The following is a 19118-nucleotide window of genomic DNA, read 5'->3' on the forward strand; positions in this document are numbered from 1 at the left end:
AAATAATTTAAAGAACATTCATTGAGTACTTATACGTCCAGACCTGGACAGGCATTCAGAAGTGAAAGGTTAAAAAAACCATCCTGATCATCTTGAATGATCAAGAATAAGAATCATCAAGTACTTGATCAAGAATGATCAAGTACAAGAATAAAATGAGTTTCAAGGAGGTTGGGCACCTAGCTCAGAGCATATGGTGATTGCTGAGTAATGTTTCTTGAAGATAGGGAGGGAAACGACCACAGTGCACCTGCCGAATGAGTGGATAAAATCATTGCATTTTTTAAAGTGTGGTGAATCCCTGCCTTCCGCTCCCCCACTCTAAGAGCCCTGAACACAGGCCTTAGGACTGTCTTGTTCAAACCCTCCCCGTCACCTAGCACAGGATCAGTATGTGCAAGTGTTCCACAAATACTTAATCAATTAATTTAATAAAAGCAAAAACAATGGACTCCTGAGCCCAATGGCTGTGGGTTCAAACCCCACCTCTCTTGTTCCAGTCAGTACTTTGGCTCCCTAATATAGGGTAGCCACGTTTCTCAAAGCTCTTTTCCGGGTTCATTCTCGGAAGCTCCCCAACTGACTCCTTGGCACACTAATTTGGTCATCACTGATGCAAAAGTGCAGGAAGTACCAGAACCGCGCTGCTCAGACTCCAATTCCTGCTCCATCACCGAGGCACTGGGTGAGGGGCCTCAGTTTCCTTCTCTGTAACTCAGGTGCTAACAGAGTGTAGACACAGGCGCAGAAGGATCACGTGGGACCACGTGTTCCCCACGCAGGTGTGGTTATGAGGGCTCAGTATTTTTATTAACAACATCCTCCACCTTCCACGGCCAAGGCCACGGCCAGGGCCCAGCAGGGACCCCAGCACATAGAGAGCGCCGGTCCACGAGCCCGCGCACCTACTACGCGCCTGGGCCCGCTCCCGCCCCCTCCAGGCCCGCCCCGGCCACGCCCCCAGGAGCCTCAGCCAATGGGCACGCGGCGCCGCATCCGGGGATCCCGGCGCGGCCGCCGCCTCCCGCGCACACACGGCCATGGCGGAGGTGAGTGAGCGGGCCGGGGGAGCCTGCCCCCCGCCCCCGCGTGCCCGTGCCCCCCGCCGCCGGGGCTCGGCTTCTTCGGGGGCCCCGGGGGCGGAGACCCCCGCTTCGGAGCTCCGAGGCCGGGCCCGGGGCGCCTGGCGCGTCAGGGGCCCGAGGGGCGCTGGGCTTCGTCGGCGGCCGCCCCCGGCCCGGCCCCCCCCCTCCCGCTGCCACATCGCGGGTCGCAGTGCGCACGCGCGGCGGCGCGGAGCGGGCTGGGGAGCCGGAGGAGCGGACAGGAGGGGAGGGGTCGGGGCGGGGGTCTTGAGCCAGGGGCTGCGGGTGGGCGCACGGCATGGCCCGGCCCCGGCCCCGGCCCTACAGCCTCCCCTGCGCCTTTGCCAACTTTGCCGAGTGCCGTGGCCGCTCCCCGTCGGGACCGGGCTGGACCCGTGGAGCCTCGGCCCTCCCGCGAGCCCCCCGGGGGTCAGGTCAGACCCTGGGCGGGATTTGAACACCAGACTTGGGACCCGTCTCGGGTAAACCAGGCACGGCGGGTGGGTGGGTCTTCTGGGGCCTAGAGAGCGTTGGGGCTGATGTCAGGGCAGAGTTAGATCAGCCTGTGCGGAGCATGAAGTTACTTCTCCGAGCCTCCTCTGTCCATAAAGCAAGTCCGAGACCCCTTTACCCGAAATCCTTGGGGCTATCTGTGCTTTGGAATCCAGAATTTTTCCGATCTGAGGATCTGTGGGGTTTTGCACCCTAATGTTTGATCAAACTCACCTAGGACTGTCCAGGATCAAGAAAGGCAGCTTCATGTCAGATCAAACTAGGAGCAAAAAAACTTTCACTTTTGGAGCTTTTTTTGATTTCTGAAGGGTGACTGCTGTTACCTCATAGGGTCCTGGTGAAGATGAAACGAGATAAGTGTAGTTGCAGGTGTAGCGTGGGACAGGGGCTCGATGAGTGTGACTCTTACTCAGTGCATGACTGCTGTGTGCACACAGAAGTTGACAGGTCCACAGACTCAGGAGCTGGTCCTTACCTCATGAGTGGGGTGGCTGGGGCCCAGAGAGGATGAGGTGCCCTCCCAGCGAGGCCCAGCTGCTTGGTGGGAAGATGGGACTGGAAATCTGGCCTGGTCATGGGGCCACATTGAGTGTTTGTGTCTTGGTACAACATGGGTAGGCGTCGTGAAAGGCGGAACTGGCCATTCTCTCCCACCAGTGACCTTCTTGGGGCATCAACAGGCTGTGTTTGTGCCAAAGAGGGTGTAGGTGACTTGGTGCCAGGCCAGGCCTCACCAGCCAGTTCCTGCCTTGTGCTGGGTGGCTGGATCCAGAGGGTTCTTAGAGAGTTAGCTCTCCTTCCTGGGGAGAGAGGGGAGTGCATTTAGGGAAACTGAGTTCTCATGAGGATGGTGGCTGGCATCCAGCATCGGAAGCAGAAGCCAGGTTTCCTGATGATCCTGTAGGGGCATGGCGGTCGAGTGGGTGTGTGTGTCTGGTGTGCTCCAACTCAGGCACGGCCCCTGGGAGCGAGGTGGCATTTGGGCAGCCACATGGCCTGTCAGGGAGCTGTGTGTCCTGGACGCGTGGGTCACCCCCCCAGCTGGCCTCCCCTGAAAGCTGCCTTGCCCTGTGCCGAGCTCCCATATGGTCACTCATCTAGTTGTCTGGGTGCTTCTGTTACCCTGTTCTACACCTGGGGTGGTGCTGTGGAGTGAGTTTGATTTTCTAAAGAGGTTCCCCTCCGTGCTAGGCCCTGAGGGTCTCGCCAAAGGCCAGGATAGACAGGGCCTGTCCCAAAGGGATTTAGAGTCTGGTCAGAGAGAGAGCCATGGGGTCCAGTAAGGACCAAGTGTGCGGATGCTGAGCCATGGCCAGCCTCTGCCCAGGAGGCCTCTTCTGGCTCTGGAGCCTCCTGTTTGTGTGACCTCAGGCAGGTTGCCAAACGACTCAGAACCTCAGTTTCCTCATCTCTAAAATGGGAAGTTAATGGTCTATCTTCAGAACTGAGCAGTCTCATGAGATGTTCCTACAGTGGCTTGCCCATAGAAGTTGAACCTTATGACGTTGCTGATATTTAGCTGTATTTAACCCATAAAAATGGTCTTTTATAACCTAATAGCACTAGATGAGTAGTAGCTGGTTTATTATCATATTGTCATCTCAAAATGATCATCGGCATCACTGTGGAAGACAAGGGAGTGCATCACACTGTTTCAGGGATGCTAGAATAATCCTTTAAAAACCTGAGTACATCACCTTTTGCTCTGTTTAAAACTCTCCATGGCTTTTCATTGTCCTCAGGGTAAAATGCAGCTCCTCACCACAACCCCAGCCCTGATGTGTGGTCCCACTGGGCTCCTTCCACTTTCTGGTGCTCTCTACCCCTTGGGTGCCACCTGCCACCTGTTCTGCATCCCCTCAGGCCCCTTAGAGGTTTTCCCTGACCCCTAGTTGTATAGCCCCTCACCCTGTTTTCTCCTCTCAGTACCGTACACATCCACTTGTTATCTGTGTCCGAAACCAAACTAGTAACTCTGTGTGGGCGACAGGCGGAACCTGTTCCTCGGGTTAACTAGCATGCTGCTGCCTTAGCTGGCCCGGAGTAGGCGCCCACTCCGTGCACATTGGTCAAGTGGAGGAGTGAGATGCTGGGGCAGTCCAGTGAGGAGCCAGCCCCCTTAGCTGGATGTGGGTGGGAGGGAAGGTCAAGGATTACTCTTAGGAACTGTTGCTGCATAACACATCACCTCAAAACTGAGTTTCAGCCAGGTCGATGGTGCACCTATAGTCTCAGCCACTTGGGAGGCTGAGGCAGGAGGATTGCCTGAGCCCAGGAGTTCGAGGCTGCAGTGAGCTGTGTTCGCGCCACTGCACTCCAGCCTGGGCAATGGAGTGAGGCCCTCCTTATTAATAAAAACAACAAAAACTCAGTTTCTTAAAACAACAACAATCGTTTTGTTATTATCTTTAATAGTCTGAGGGTTGACTGTGCTCGGCGAGGCAGTTCTCTCTCAGGGTTCCTCATGCGGTTGTGGTCAGTTGGCGACTAGGGCTGCAGTTGCAGCAAAGGCTTCCTCACTCACAGCTGGCTGTCGATGGCTGTTGGCTGGGACACCTGCATGTGGCCTCTCCATGTGCCTTGGGCTTCCTCACGGCATGGCGACCAGGTCCAAGAGTGTCCCAAAAGATACCAGATGGAAACTGGATCGTATTTTATGGCCTAGCCTTGGAAGTCAGATAGCATCCTTTCCACCACAGTCACAGGCCTGGCCGGATTCGTGGGGAGAGGGAGAAGAACCCCATCTCTCAGGGCAGGCGCCTCAACATCCTCACGCTGGAGGGAGAGATTGTGGGATGATGGGAGGTGTGGGTGTAGCCACTGTGTTATTTTGGCTTCTGCTTTGAAGGGTGGTGAGCGGGAAGTAGAGGCTGCCAGGGGAGAAGGGCCACCTGCAGTCTTTATGCCGACCAGCTTGCTGCTGCCTCCACTCCCAGAAGACCCTGATGGGACACTTGGGTCTGTGGCCCTCTCTCCTTTGGGACCGTGTCTCTAGAGCACTGTTGTCCTTCCTTCTCTTCCTTTTGGAATACCTGCCTGGAATACATTTGGCCAGCACCCCGTCTTTTTCCTCTTTCCACTTGGCTTTGCTGGCCCTCAGCTCTGGTGGCAACAACCCGAGTTCCTGAGTGAGCGAAAGAATCTGCTTTTGAGTAGGCTTGCCCCTGGACGTCAGACACTAGGGCAGGGCAGGGAAGGAAGTTCCTGGACTCTGTATTCCTTGGTAAGTTTGAGGAACCTGGAGTCACCTGGAAGTGCACTTGGGAATCCGAGGCTGCCGGGGGGGCCCCCACGTTGGCAGCTCTTCTGCCATTCTCAGCTGCTTCTCTCTTTGCCCCTCTCTGCCTGAGCTCCCCGTTAAATGGCAAGTCAGATAAGGGCCACTTCTTCCTCAGACCCAGCACCCTGCCTCGCCTGAGGCCAGGTGCCATCCTCTGCTACTCTGGACCTTGGGCTTGTGGGGGCTGTTGTCAACTCGCCACCTAGACTGGTGCCTCATTTGGTGTGGTCGTCAGCCCCCTTGTTTGTCAGGGCTCTTGGTGGCCAGAACAGAAAGCCAGCCCCCTGGCTGAGATGTGAAAGGCTGCCCAGAGCGTCCCCTACCCCTACCCAGAGGGTCCCAGAGAGCGCCAGGGGTGATCTCAGGTCACTTAGGGTATGCTTGCCAGAACTTCAGGCCGCATGTGGTTGTGGGCTGGGGCTGGTGGCAACCTGCCGTTTTCTGGAAAAAGCAGCGACCAGGGCTGGGCCTCACTGCCACCCTACCCCACAGGGCCTGGACTAGCCCCAGGGCAGGGACTAGGTGCCACAGGCGCCAGCTCAGCCTCCCTTGTCCACTCCCAGTCCCTACAGCCCCTCCCTACTCCACCATGGGCTGCAGGCCCCTCTTCCCTTCTCTCCTCTCCTGGCTGCCCTCCGCCAGCAGGGCTGCATTTCTGAGAGCTGGTGGGACCTGTCGCTCCCACTTGGAGCTCCTGATGTGCCCATGCCTCCTCCCCATGATCTGTCTCTGTACCCTGGTCCCTGTAGCCTCTTTGCCTTGGCACTCCAGGGCCAGGACTTGCTGTGCCTCCTTGCTCCCGCCCATGGCTTTGTTGTACATTTACGTACAGCTGACCCTTGAACAACACCGGTTTGAGCGCCACGGGTCCACTCACATGCGGATTTTCTTCCGCCTCAGCCACCCCTGAAACATCAAGACCAACCCTTCCTCCCTCTTCTTCCTCCACCACCTCCTCAACACGAAGACGATGAGGATGAAGAACTTTATGATGATCCACTTCCACTTACTGAATAGTAAATATATTTTCTCTTCTTTATGATGTTCTTTATAACGTTTTTTTCTCCTGTTCTCTTTATTGTAAGAATACAGTATATAATACATGTAACACACCAAATATGCATTCATCGACTATATTATCGGTATGGCTTCTGGTCAACAGGAGATTATCAGCAGTTAAGTTTTTGGGGAGTCAAAAGTTATACATGGATTTTCAACTGCACAGAGGGTCAGCACCCCTAGCCCCGAGTTGTTTAAGGGTCGACTCCTGAGTAGAGTGCTGGGCTGGAAAGGGTTTCTGAGTCAGCTCGGCCTGAGCTTGAGTTTGTAGTTGTACCTCTTGTGTGAGCCTGGAAGTGACTCTTTGAGTTTCAGTCTGCTTGCTTCTCTCATGAGAATGATTAGACCACCTCTGAGGTTTTTCTTGAGGACTCAGGAAAGCAGTGTTGAAATTCTTACTAAACAAGTTTTTAAACTTTATCAAATATTTTAATCTACTCTTTGGCAACAGCTTTACTGAGATACAGTCCATCTAGCATGCAATTTGCCCATTTTAATGCGCACAGTTCATTGGTTTTTAGTCCAGTCACAGAGCTGTGAAGGTACCACCACAGCCAGTTGTAGAATGTTTTCATCACCTGGAACCCTGCCCTCCTTGGTGATAACTCCTCAAACACCACATCGTCCGCCACGCCCCTGGCAACCATGAGTCCACTTTCTGTCTCTGTGGATCTGCCTGTTCTAGACATTTCATATAAAATGACTCATACAATGTGTGTCCTTCTGTGTCTGGCCTCTCTCACTGAGCACGATGTCCTCAAGGCCCATCCACATTATAGCCCGTGTCAGAGCCTCCTTCCTTTTCATGGCTGAGTGATGGTTCATTGTTTTGTTTTTGTGTATGTGTTCATCAGCTGATGGACGTTAGTGTTCTTTCCACTTTTTGGTTATGAATAATCCTGTGAGCATTCATGTATAAGTTTTAGTGTAGATATATGTTTTCTTTTCTCTTGGATATGCACCTAAGAGCTTATACCTCAGTCATACGATAACACTATGTTTGAATTTTGGAGGAACTGCTGGACTGTTTTCCAAAGAGTTTGCACCGTTTTACATTCCACCAGCAGTGTATGAGGGTTCCAATTCATCCACCTTCTTGTCAATGCCTGCTATTATCTGTCTTTTTAAGCATAATCATTCTCTGATTATGAAGTGGTATCTTTTTGTGGGTTTTATTTGCTTTCCCTGATATGATATTAAGTATCTTTTTGTGTGCTTTTTGGCCATTTGTATGTCTTCTTTGGAGAAATGTCTATTCAGATCCTTTGCCTATTTTTAAATTGGATTGCCTTTTTATTACTGAGTTGTAGAAGTTCTGTATATATCCTAGGTACAGATCCTTTACCGGATACATGATTTGCCTGTATTTTCTCCCATTCTGTGTGTTGTCTTTTCACTTTCTTGATTGTGTCCTTTGAAGCACAAAAGTTTTTAATTTTGATGAAGTACAGTTTATTTTTGTTTTATTTTGTCACTTGTGCTTTTAGTGTCTTATCTAAGAAACCATTGGCAAATCCAAGGTCACAAATATTTATCCCTATGTTTTTCTCTGAGAGTTATATAGTTTTAGCTCTTATATTTAAGGTCTTTGATCCACTTTGAGTTAATTTTAATATATATTATGAGATAGGAGTCCAACTTCATTCTTCTGCACAGGGATATCCAGGTGTGTCAGCACTGTTTGTTAAAAAGACTGTTCGTTCCCCATTTAATTATTTTGACACTTTCGTCCAAATTCAATTGATTGTGAATGTGCGAATTTATTTCTGGAGTCTCAGTTCTATTCCATTGATCTGTATGCCTATCCTGTGGTGGCAGCACACTGTTTTGATTACTGTAGCTTTGTAGTAAGTGTTTTTTTATTGTTGTTGAGACAGGGTCTCTTTCTGTTGCCCAGGCTGGAGTGCAGTGGCATCATCACAGCTCACTGTAGCCTCCAACTCCTGGGCTCAAGTGATCCTCCTGCTTCAGCCTCCCGAGTAGCTGGGACTACAGGTGCCACCACCCCTGGCTAATTTTTCCTATTTTTAGTAGAGATGAGGTCTGGCTCTTGCTCAAGCTGGTCTCAACTCCTGAGCTCAAGCGATCCTCCCACCCTGCCCTCCCAAAGTGGTGGGATTGCAGGCATGAGCCACTGTGCTCAGCCTGTAGTAAGTTTTAAAATCAGGAAGTGTTCTGTTTCAAGATTGTTTTGGCTATTCTGAGTCCTTAAGTTTCTGAATTAGTGTGTCTGTTTCTACAAAGAAGCCAGCCGGGAGTCTGATGAGGGATTGTGTTTAATCTGTAAGTCAGCTGGGGAGTATCACCATCTTACTGTTAAGTCTTCTCGGCCATGAACATGGGATGTCTTTTCATTTACTTAGATCTTAATTTCTTTGAACACTGCTTTGTTCAATCAGAGTACGCTATACATTTTATACTTCTTTTGATGCTGTTGTAAATGGAATTTTTTCCTAAATTTGTTTTGGATTGTTCATTGCTTGCATATAGAAATAAAATTGATTTTTATATATTGATTTTGTGAACTCATTCATTTATTAGCTTAAGTAGGGTTTTTTGTCTTTTTTTTTTTTGCCTTTTTGTTTTTTTCATTTCCCTAGTTTCAGAATGCATTGAATAGTTTTTTAGTTAGGATTTTTCATGTGCAAGATCATGTCACCAGCTACAAGAGACAGTTCTTCCTTAGCAATCTTGATTCTTTTATTTTGTTTTCTTGCTCTGACTGGAACCTGCGACATTGTGTTGAGTAGGAGAGGTGGGAGTGGACCTCACAGCCGTGTCCGTGGTATCCAGGGGAAGCGTCCAGTCTTTTCCCACTAAATACAGGAGTAACTGTGGGTTTATCAGGTTGAGAAGCTCCCTTCTATTTTAGTGTGTTGAGTGTTTTTATCATGAAAGGGTGTTGGATTTTGCTAAATGGGTCTGTTGAGATGATGTGTTTTTGTTTTTTATTTTATTAATATGGTGTATTACATTAATTGACTTTTGGATGTTAAACCAATCTTGCATCCCTGCAATAAATCCTACTTGGTCATGGTTTATAATCATTTTTATATTTTGCTGGATTCAATTTGCTACTGTTTTGTTGAGAATTTTGTTTATATTCATAAGAGATATTGGTCTATAGTTTTCTTGTTCTTAATAAACTTTTGAATATTGTGATAATGGTAGCTGTTATAATGGTTTTTGGTTTGCCTTTTTTAAAAAATTTGAGGTAATTTACAAACCATAAAATACACCCATGTAAAGTGTATATTTAGGCCCGGTGCAGTGGCTCGCGTCTATAATCCTAGCACTTTGGGAGGCCCAGGCAGGAAGATTGCTTGAAGTCATGAGTTCGAGACCAGCCTGAGCAAGTGTGAGACCCCGTCTCTACAAAAAGTAAAAAAATTAACCAGGTGTGATGATGCGCACCTGTAGTCCTAGCTACTTGGGAGGCTGAGGTGGGAGGATTGCATGAGTTCAGGAGTCGGAGGCTGTGGTGAGCTATGATGATGCCACTGCACTCCAGCCTAGGTGACAGAGCAAGACCCTGTCTCAAAAAAAAAAAAAGGTATATAATTCATTGGTTTTTAATATATTCACAGTCATGCGGCCATCACCACTATCTAATTCCAGAACATTCCATCATCCCAAAGGAAGCCGGGTCCCCATCAGCAGTCACTCCCCATCCCTCCCTCAGCCCCTGACAGCCACAAATCCACTTCCCGTCTGTGGATCTGCCTATTCTGGGCATTTCATGTAAGTGGAGTCACACCCTGTGTGGCCTGTGTGTTTGGCATCTCTCACAGGGCACAGTGTGTTCAGGGTCCGTCCACGTAGCCTAGGTCAGGACCATAGGACTGCTCGTGGGCAGTGTTTAGTGTTACATGGGGCGTGTCTGGCCCTGAGTGGAGTGCTTGGACCCTGTGAGTAGGTTGCTGGTAGAGGCATAGCCAGCAGTGGCTGCATGCGTGTCCTGCTCTCAGTGTCCCCAGGCCCTAGAGGCAGAGGCTCACCAGGGGCTGGGCTGTGACCAGCGCTTGCTGTTGGCCGCCACGCCGTGAGGTCCAGCGGTGGGTTTTGGGCTGGCTGATCTAACGCTGCCTCTCTTCCTTCACAGGCCTCTTCGCTGGGGAGGCAGAGTCCTCGAGTGGCCTCCTGCCTTGCGCATAGCCTGTGCCCTGGGGAGCCTGGCTTGCAGACAACAGCAGGTACCGTCCTCCTTTCCTCGCCCTCTTCCTCCTGCCCAGGTCTGCCAGGGCCTTTGTGGTCGTAAGAGACAGAATCCCTGCTCAGCCTGGCTGAGCCAGGGACCAGCACACTGGCTCCCGGAGTCCGGGGTGGCCCAGCCTCCACCCAGTCAGGTGGAGATGTAGAGGCAGAGTGGTCAGGATGGTCTTCCTCTTCTCTAGCAAGGTAGGGAGCCAGGCAGCCCCAGACTGTCCTCAGAGACCCCCATAGAGGACCACAGTGCCTCTCTCCTGGCAGGTCCTGCCCATGCCCAGGCACACACCTGCGTGAGGCTGAGGGCTGGGTCAGCCTGCTGGAGTATCAGGGAGGGGTGGTGTGCGGAAGGGTTCTCATGGCCCTCGCGGCTAGAGAAGGTGGGGCAGGTGCTGGGCTGTTGACGTCCCCTGTGCCCCCTGACCCAGTTGGGATCAAGGTCCCGAGCCTCTCCTGGTGGCACCTGCGAGAGACCTATGGGGAGGAGGTGATGCTGCAGGGCTGGGTCTCTGCGCATGTGCTCCCCTTCACTGTGTCCAGCTGCAGGCCAGTGTGGGGCCACATCTCTCTCCAGCAACTGAACCAGCCTCCACCCTGGCCCTCAGAGAAGGCATCTCCCATCTGCCCACACGACTCCTCTTGCAAGGAGCCAGTGGTCCCGGAGTGCCTGGTCCCCCGCCCCCCCGCAGCTTGGTGTCTGCTGCGTGGGCCTTGTGCTGGCCTGGGCTCTGCAGTGGTGCACACCCACTTGAGCAGCCGTGCAGGCAGTGGGACTGCCCCCTGGGGGCCTCCTGCCCTGTACCCCCAGGCTCCCAGCACCCGAGCCTTGGGCTTCGCTGCTCTCTGCGTTGGACTGATTGAGTAGGAGTTGTTTCCTTTTTGTTGGTTTGTTTTAAAATTTGGCTTATTGAAGACTATTCCTGAAGGGAGCCAGCATCGAGCACATCCTGGTTCTCTGGAGGAAACCCTGGATCTGGCGACAGTTGCCATCCATTGAGCCATGCGAGGGAGGCTGAGCCTGTCGAGTAACCTGCTTGTGCCAGTGCGCACATGCTGCCCAGAAGGGCTTCGCCCCTGGGCATGGCAGGGCCCCATTGCCTCCCCTGCTCCAGATGTCCGTAGTCTGAGTATGGTGGTTGCAGCCGCTAGGCAGGTGCTCACCTGGGCTGGTGTCTCTTCCACAGTGGTGTCCATGGGCTCTGCCGACCCCCAGTTCAACCTCGCAGAGATCCTGTCGCAGGACTACAGCATCCGGGACGGGTGCGAGGAGGCCTCGAGGTCCCCAGAGAAGCCCGAGGGAGAGCTGGAGAAAGACTTCATCTCCCAGGTACTGGGCCAAGCGATCCGGTGCCCTCGAGGTGGGGCTCTCCTGGGCAAGCTTCACCTCCTAGGCGGGTTCCATGTTGGCGGGCACCACTTTCACACCTGCTCGCAGAGTTCTGAGCACTGTGCTAGGAGCTGTGACTCAGCGGGGTACTGGGTACCTCTGGAGGGCTCTAGACCCACCAGTGGCAACAGCCAAAACCAACCACCGTGCTGGTCTTTAAGCCCCTTGTGCCCGTAAACATTCTTGAGGGTCCCCAGGAGCTTTGCTTATGTGGTTTATCTATTGCTTTTTACTGTATTAAAAGTTAAAATTGACATTTAAAAAAATACTTAGTTACCAATACATTTAACAATAACAATAAATCGGTTACATGTTAATATAAATGATATATTTTTATGAAAATAAAAAAACAATTTTGTTTTTCAAAGGAAAAATCTTAGGGAGATTTTTCCAAATCTCTTTGAACATAAAAACAGATACAAGAATGCAGCGCTGTCTTTTATGGCAGACGTTAATCTGTCGTGGTAGGTTTCTTCGGTTCAAATACAGACCTGTTGTTGGAAAAGGGAGGAGTGTTCCACAGCCTCTTCAGATAACTGTGGATACACCAAAAACTCAGCAAATGGTAGTTTTGTAAAGAGTATTTGCGGAGTGGAATTCAAGACTGTGTCAATGAACCTTTTGTGCTGGGTTCTGTTAAAATCTGTTGGTCTTGCAGGTGGAGTGGGTCTTTATCCGAGTGTGATCTGGTCACATTCTGCATTGTTCTGTTGTTTGCAAAATAATTGGTTCACATGTATATCTTCCAATACAAAATCAAAAAGCAACTTTGTTAACGTATCAGTCTGCTAGGGCTACCATAACAAAATGCCACAGACTAGGTGGCTTTAACAGCAGAAATTTATTTTTTGCAGTTCAAGAGCTTGAAAAGTACAAGGCGAAGGTCTGGCAGAGTGGGTTTCTGGTCAGAGCTCTCTTCCTGGCTTGCAGGCAGCCACCTTCTCACTCTGTCCTCACATGGCAGACAGAAAGCAAGTGAGCTTTCTGGTCTTTTTTCTTTTTCTTCTTTTTCTCTTCTTCTTTTTCCTTTTCCTTCTCGTCCCTTTTCCCTTCCCTTCCTTTCTCTTCCCTCCCCTCCCCTTCCCTTCCCTTCTCCCTTCTCTTCCCTTCCCTTCCGCACCCCTCCCCCTCCCCTCCCCTCCCCTCCCCTCCCCTTCTCCCCCCTTCTCCCTTCCCTTCCCTTCCCTTCTCCCTTCCCTCCGCTTTCCTTCCTTTTTCCCTTCCCTTCCCTTCCCTTCCCCCTTCCCTTTCCCCTCCCCTTCCCTTTTCCCTTACCTTCCCTTCTCCCTTCCCTTTTCCCTTCCTTTCCCTTCCCTTCTCCCTTCCCTTCTCTTCCCTTTTTTCTCTCCCCTCCCCTTCTCTCCCCTCCCCTCCCCTCCCCTCCCCTCCTCTCTTCTCTCTCCTCTCTCCTCTCCCCTCCCCTCTCCTCTCCCCTCCCCTCCCCTCCCCTCTCCTCTCCTCTCCTCTCCTCTCCTCTCCTCTCCTCCTTCCTCTTCCTCTTCTCTCCTCTCCTCTTCCTCTTTCTCTTTCTTTTTCTTTTCTCTTTCTCTTTTTCTTGTTTTTCTTCTTCAGGATCTTACTCTGTTACCCAGCCTGGGACTCCTGAGCTCAGGCAGTCCTCCCGACTCAGCATCTGGTACTACAGGTACACACCACTGCACCAGGCTAATTTTTTAATTTTTTGTAGAGACGGGGTCTTGCTTGTTGCCCAGGCTGCATCAAGTGATCCTCCTGCCTTGTCCTCCCAAAGTGCTGGGATTACGCACTTGAGCCACTGTGCCTGGCCAAGGTGTTTTTTTCTTACAGGGACAATAATCCTGTTGAATGAGGGCGCCACTCTCATGACACCCTTGACTCCCTTGAACCTGAACTTCCGTAAAGGCTCTATCTCCAAATGCAGTCATGTTGAGGATCAGGGTTGCTCATAACAGTTATTATTACCAGTAGTCTCATCAGAAAATCAGAGAATTTATTAAGTTCATGCCGTCACATTCAGTTTTCCAAAATTATAGTATTTTTTTTTTAATGCTTTAGTTTTACCTTTGTGGCAAGCACAGTCAATCGTTTCCATTGAAGTAACAGCCCACTTGGCTCATGTATGAAACTGTGTCTGCCCAGTGCTGGCCTGGGCGGCCGAGGTCCGGGCGGCCGAGGTCTGGGCGGCCGAGGTCCGGGTGGCTGAGGTCTACTAGCTGTTCTTCCTAGTAAAACTGAGAAGAGTGGCCCCCACCTCACCACTCAGTCTCACAGTGTGCTGCTTTGGGGGAACCACCTTACTTTGGTATACAGCAGGTACTTTATGTGTGCTTCCCATTTCCTCACACATAAAATCAAAACATCTGCTCAGGGTGAGATTTAACAAAATTACTAATTTTATCCAGGATGTTCATAAGTGAAACTGACCTCTCTTTGTCTCTGAGGAGTAAGACGGTGGCAGCCTGGGAGGTTGGCGCTGGCCTCTTGCTGGCTGTTGACTGTGCCATCGGTGCAGCGTCAGCACAGCTGAAAACGGAAATAATGCATTGGTGCCGTCAGGAAAGTGGGTTCACCTTGGGTTACCCTGGCAAGTTCCCAGGGAACCAGGGGCCTCTGGACCACCGTGTCTACCTCCCCAGCAAATGTGCGGGCAGGAACCGTGTGGCGCTGAGTGTGTTCTGTCCATGGGGTTCCACCGGAGAATGAAAGGGGGCACTTGATTCTGATGGGAAGAAGGTTGGGGTGCCGCCCTGAGGAAGGGCTGATTTTCTGTGTGGACTTGAAGTCCCCCAAGATGAGTCAGGGCAGGAGTGGGGCGGGGTGGGGGGGCAGCTGCTGACATCTTGGGTGGATGAGAGGGAAAGTCCAGGGAGTTGGAAGCCACTTGTGACCCACAGGGGCAGGGAGGAGTGTGGGCAGCCCATTGTGACCCACAAGGGTCAGGGAGGAGTGTGGGCAGCCAGTCATGACCCCCAGGGGTTGTGGAGGAGTGTGGGCAGGCAGCACTAGCCTCAGAGGAGTAGAGAGTGGAGAAAGAGAATGGTCTGAAAGCAGTGCTGGAGAGGAAGATAACGTAGTTTGTGTTTCTTTCTTCCAGGGAATTAAGTACCTCATTTCTGTTTCCTTATTGTGTTGGCTCAGTGTTTGTTAGCCATGGTGCTCTTGTTCCAGATCGTGGTGGGGTCTCTCTGGCTCTCACGTTTGATCCAGTGCAAGTTGGCAGCTTCCCCATTGCATTGATGAGGCAGCATCTGTTTATGTATTTACTGATGTGTTTTTCTCCCAAGTCGGGAGTGGATGTTGGATTTTACCAAATGCCTTTTTCAGATTTGTTTTTTTCTCTTTGGTTTATTGGTGTCACAAGCTGTGGTAGCAGAGTTAAATATTGAGCCATCCTTGCCTGCCTAGAATTAACCATGCGCAGGCCTGTGCAAGGAGGCACTGCGGGCATTGTGCCTACGGGACGCTAGTCCTGGCTGCACCCTTCCCTGGCTGGTGACCTGTAGGCTCAAGTGTGTCCTCTGCACCTCTCCTGGGGGTCGTAAGGGAGTTCTTGGGTGAAGGTCTGGCCTGGGTCTGGCTACTGAATGCTGCCACGTGGGTTGCGACAGTGATCCTGGTTGTGGTGGCCAGTAGGACCCAGGCAGGAGGAAGGGGCCCAGAACCCCCAGAGCAGTCCCTCCTGATGGGGCCCTATCCTACTCCCTCATTCAGAGCAGCGACATGCCTCTTGACGAGCTGCTTGCCCTCTACGGCTATGAGGCGTCAGATCCCATCTCAGAACGGGAGAGCGAGGGTGGTGATGTGGCGCCCAGCCTCCCGGACATGACCCTGGACAAGGTGAGCAAGGTCTCTTCCTGGAACTGGCCCTCAGCAAAAGTAGGGAGCCCGTGTGGAGCCCCTGGCTGCTCTGGAGGGTGGGCACTGATGAGAGGACCACAGAGGCCCCAGAGCAAATAGAAACATTGTCAGGAAGCAGCAGGCCAGCTTACAGTGTTCCCTGTGACCAGCTGCCCAGGGCTAGGATGGCCATCGCGGGGCTGGAACAGAGAGACCCTGCCCACGGGCCAGTTATCATTCTGACTGGGTGGATGGAGGGACAGCAGCTGGGAGGGGAGATGAGCCAGTGACCCACTTCCCAGGGCCAGCCTCTAACGCCCTCACCCAGAGGTCATGGGTCAGGGAGAGCTTTACTGTGGGAGTTTAAAACCAAAAGCACAGGTAGAGAGAGAGCCACATGCTCCACGTGGGCGCCTGGGGCAGCTTTCCCTGTCCCCAGCTTTGGTGGTCAAGTATGGGCTCTGCCCCGACACCCCACCCCTGTGTACCCGTGGCTGGCCTGTCCCCGAGCCTCAGTTTCTTCTGCAGAATGGGAATGACGGCCCACGGGAGCCTTAGGGCTCTCTAGCCAGGGAGGCTTCTGTCATTGACTTTACTGGTATTAGTGCTTTGAAATTGTTAACGTGCAAAATATTCTTTACTTTCTTGTTAAAGGAACAAATAGCGAAGGATTTGCTTTCAGGAGAGGAGGAGGAAGAGACGCAGTCCTCTGCGGATGACCTTACCCCGTCTGTGACCTCCCACGAGGCCTCTGACCTCTTCCCTCACCAGAGCGGCTGTAGGTGTCCCTGGCCCCATCCCCCACTCCGCGGCCCACGTGAGGCACCAGTGGTACAGATGGAGGCGCCGGGGCTGGGGTGTGCCCAGGGCACCGCACAGGTGGCGCATCTGCCCAGACCCCTGGCTCTGGCCCACGGGCTGAGACTCGTGGTGGTTTTAGTCTAAATGGGGAAGGGATGTGTTGGTTCCTGTGGCAGATCCAGGGATAGCATCCCATGCCCAGAGCTGTCCTTTCTTGGGGCTGCCTGCCTCTCTGCAAGCTTTCCCTGGTGGCTGGGAGCGCGGGGCCCTGGGGTGTAGCCAGCTGACTGGGGGGGGTCGCTGCCCAGAGAAAGGGGTGTGCAGGCCGTGGCCAGCGGAGACCCTGGGGAGACCCAGCACCGCAGCAGAGCAAGGGCCAGGCTGCACAGCGCACAGACACACCTAAGCCCTTCCCTTTTCCCAAAGCTCGTTTCCTGGCTGATGAAGACAAAGAACCGGGTTCTTCTGCCTCCTCCGACACCGAGGAGGACTCTCTTCCCGCCAACAAGTGTAAGAAGGTGCGTGGCTCTGGCCTCCGCCTGGCCTGGGACACCGCAGCTGGGCCTGCTGTTCGTGCCCCTCCTCAGAGGAGGGTGTGGGCTGCCCGGTTCTGGGGTGGGCCAGGACTCAGACCTGGAGCCTGGGGGCCGCTGGCCAGGTGTCAGGATAGTCTCTCACACACCCAGACCTCTGCTTCCTGTCCTCAGGCTGCAGAGCTGGGTGACAGCGGGCAGATCACTCAGATGGGTCTGGGGTCCAGCCAGTGGCCCTGCACCTGGAGCCCCCCGCAGCACCGTGGCGGCTGCCTTATGTGTGGCCAGACACTTCCTCAGTGCCCTGACGCCTGGGCCTTTGCCTTTGCAGGAGATCATGGTTGGGCCCCAGTTCCAAGCCGACCTCAGCAAGCTGCACCTGCACCGGCAGGCTGAGAAGAGTAAGTAGGCTCGGGAGCAGAGGAGGCCCACTCCAGCAGGGCACACAGAGAGCCTGAGGGGCCCACCCTGGTCAGGAGCCCGCCCTGCACAGCCTGTTGGGGCTCAGTGGCTGAGGCCATGTTAGAAGAGGTGGCGTGGCCCATGTGGCTGTTGTGGGTCTGCCAGTGCCTGTTCCTGCATCAGGGTCTGCTCTCTTCACCGTGAGCAGCCAGACCCCCGGCAGCCCAGCCTTGGCCCTGGCCACCCTTCCTGTTCGTTTCCCCGCCCCAGGGCTGCTGCAGGGTGGCTGTTCCTCCTCATAGGTCCCCAGGCAGATGCCCTCCTTGCAGAGAGACCTTCTGCTGCCTCCCTGTGCCCTACCAGGCACTCCCTTTCCTGGCTTGGCGTCTGTCTCTTCCCACTAAAACTCAGAGCCAAGCCTCTGCTACTCCTTTGAGATAGGAAATCACCTGCCAGTTGACTTGGGTCTTGTTCTTTTTGCCCTGGATCCCTACAGGGGCAGCACTCTTGGCTCAGGAACCTTTTCCAAGATGGTGTGGCGGCTGGGATTGGGGTGGAAGGGACAGACCCAGACACAAGTGCTGGGGTCAGGTAGATTGGCACCCTCAGAGAAGAGGGAATCCTCCTGGGCCAGGGTTGGCTTGTGGGTGGTGGGATGTGCTCACGCAGACATAGGATGGCATAAGAGCATGTAGCCAAGCTGGGAGGCTCAAGAGGCAGGGTCAGAGGGGACACATAGGACCTTCATTTCAGTTATGCCCTCAGGGACCCAAGCCTCTGTGTAGATCTCAGTCTGGAACCCCAGTCTTAGAACCTGTTATCTGGGTCTTTGTCCTGTTCCACCTCACCCACCATGAGTGTGCCCTGTCGGGGAGCAGCCAGTCTTTCTTGATCCCATGGGACGAAAGCTGACCTCTCACTGCGTGTTACATTCACATGGTTGTGTGTATCTTGTGCATTGTGTCATGTTCTTCTGTTTGGATGTACTGCATTTGCATATCCATCCTACAGTTAGTCAGTATTGTGGTTGTTTCCAGGTGTGGGTTGAGTGTTCTTGCCTGTCTGTTGTTGTACATGTGCACTCAATGCTTGCTGGACAGCTGGGAGTGTGGCAGGCGTACGTCAAGGTTTATAAACCGGTTCAAGAGTTTCTTGCTGGCACTTTGTGGGAGTTCCAGTTGCTCTACATCCTCATCAACGTTTGATAGTATTTGCCTTGTTGGTTTTAGCTCTTCTGGTGAGTGTGGGCTGATGCCTCATTGTGGCTTTGATTTGCATTTCCCTGATGAGTAATAACGTTGTTATTGCTGTTCGGATATTCTCTTGTGAAGTGCCTGCTCAAAGATTTTCCCTGTTTTTAACTTGGGTTGTCTTTCTCTCTCTGATGTGTAGGAGTTGTTTACATGTTCTGGACACAAGTCATTTGTTGGCTGTGTGCACTGCCAGTGTTTTCTCCCGGCTTGTGGCTTGCCTTGAACTCATTCACTAATGTCTTTAATTTTAATAAAGCCCAACTTATTATTTTAATGATAATGTGTTTGTATAGTGTTTGAGTTTTTGTTTACCCTTAAGGTCTTGAAGATATTCTTCTATGTTTCCTTCTAGAATCTTTGGTAGTTCTCCTGTCACATTTAAGGCTATGATCCAACTTAGTTTAATTTTTAATGTATGGCACGAGGTAGGGCTCAGGGTTCTTTTTCTCCCCGTGTGGATATGCACTTGCGCCAGCATCACATGTTGAAAAGGCCATTCTCTCCCCTACTGAATTGCAGTGGTGCCTTTGTGATCAATCAATTGTCTGTAACGTGTGTGTTTTGGGGGCTTCTGTTCCTTTGGTCTCTTGTCTAACCCTGAGTCATCATGACACTGTTTCAATTACAGCTTTGAAGTAAGTCTGAGGGGGTGCGAGTCCTCCAACTTTGTAAGTTTTCATTGTATATCTACATAGGTTTTAAGGTTAGTTTGTCAGTTGCCTCAAGAAAAACCTAGGATTTTGATTAGGCTTGCATTGAATTTTTAGATTAATATGGGAGAGA

General features: G+C 52.1%; 1 protein-coding gene across 2 annotated transcripts in view; it reads left to right on the top strand.

The window, feature by feature from the left end:
• The first annotated feature begins 1003 nt into the window (after positions 1-1003).
• MIER2 (MIER family member 2) overlaps positions 1004-19118 on the top strand; it is a 29653-nt gene continuing 11538 nt past the window's right edge. For both annotated transcript variants that reach the window (XM_069456836.1, XM_069456846.1), the window contains exons 1-7: positions 1004-1049; positions 10040-10130; positions 11328-11470; positions 15221-15346; positions 16001-16124; positions 16574-16665; positions 17012-17081. In XM_069456836.1, coding sequence (XP_069312937.1) covers positions 1041-1049; positions 10040-10130; positions 11328-11470; positions 15221-15346; positions 16001-16124; positions 16574-16665; positions 17012-17081 — 655 coding nt within the window. In that variant the 5' untranslated portion in view covers positions 1004-1040. The remainder of the gene's footprint in view (positions 1050-10039; positions 10131-11327; positions 11471-15220; positions 15347-16000; positions 16125-16573; positions 16666-17011; positions 17082-19118) is intronic.

The sequence above is a fragment of the Eulemur rufifrons genome, chromosome 2 (genome assembly GCF_041146395.1).
Source record: "Eulemur rufifrons isolate Redbay chromosome 2, OSU_ERuf_1, whole genome shotgun sequence".
Taxonomy (NCBI): domain Eukaryota; kingdom Metazoa; phylum Chordata; class Mammalia; order Primates; family Lemuridae; genus Eulemur; species Eulemur rufifrons.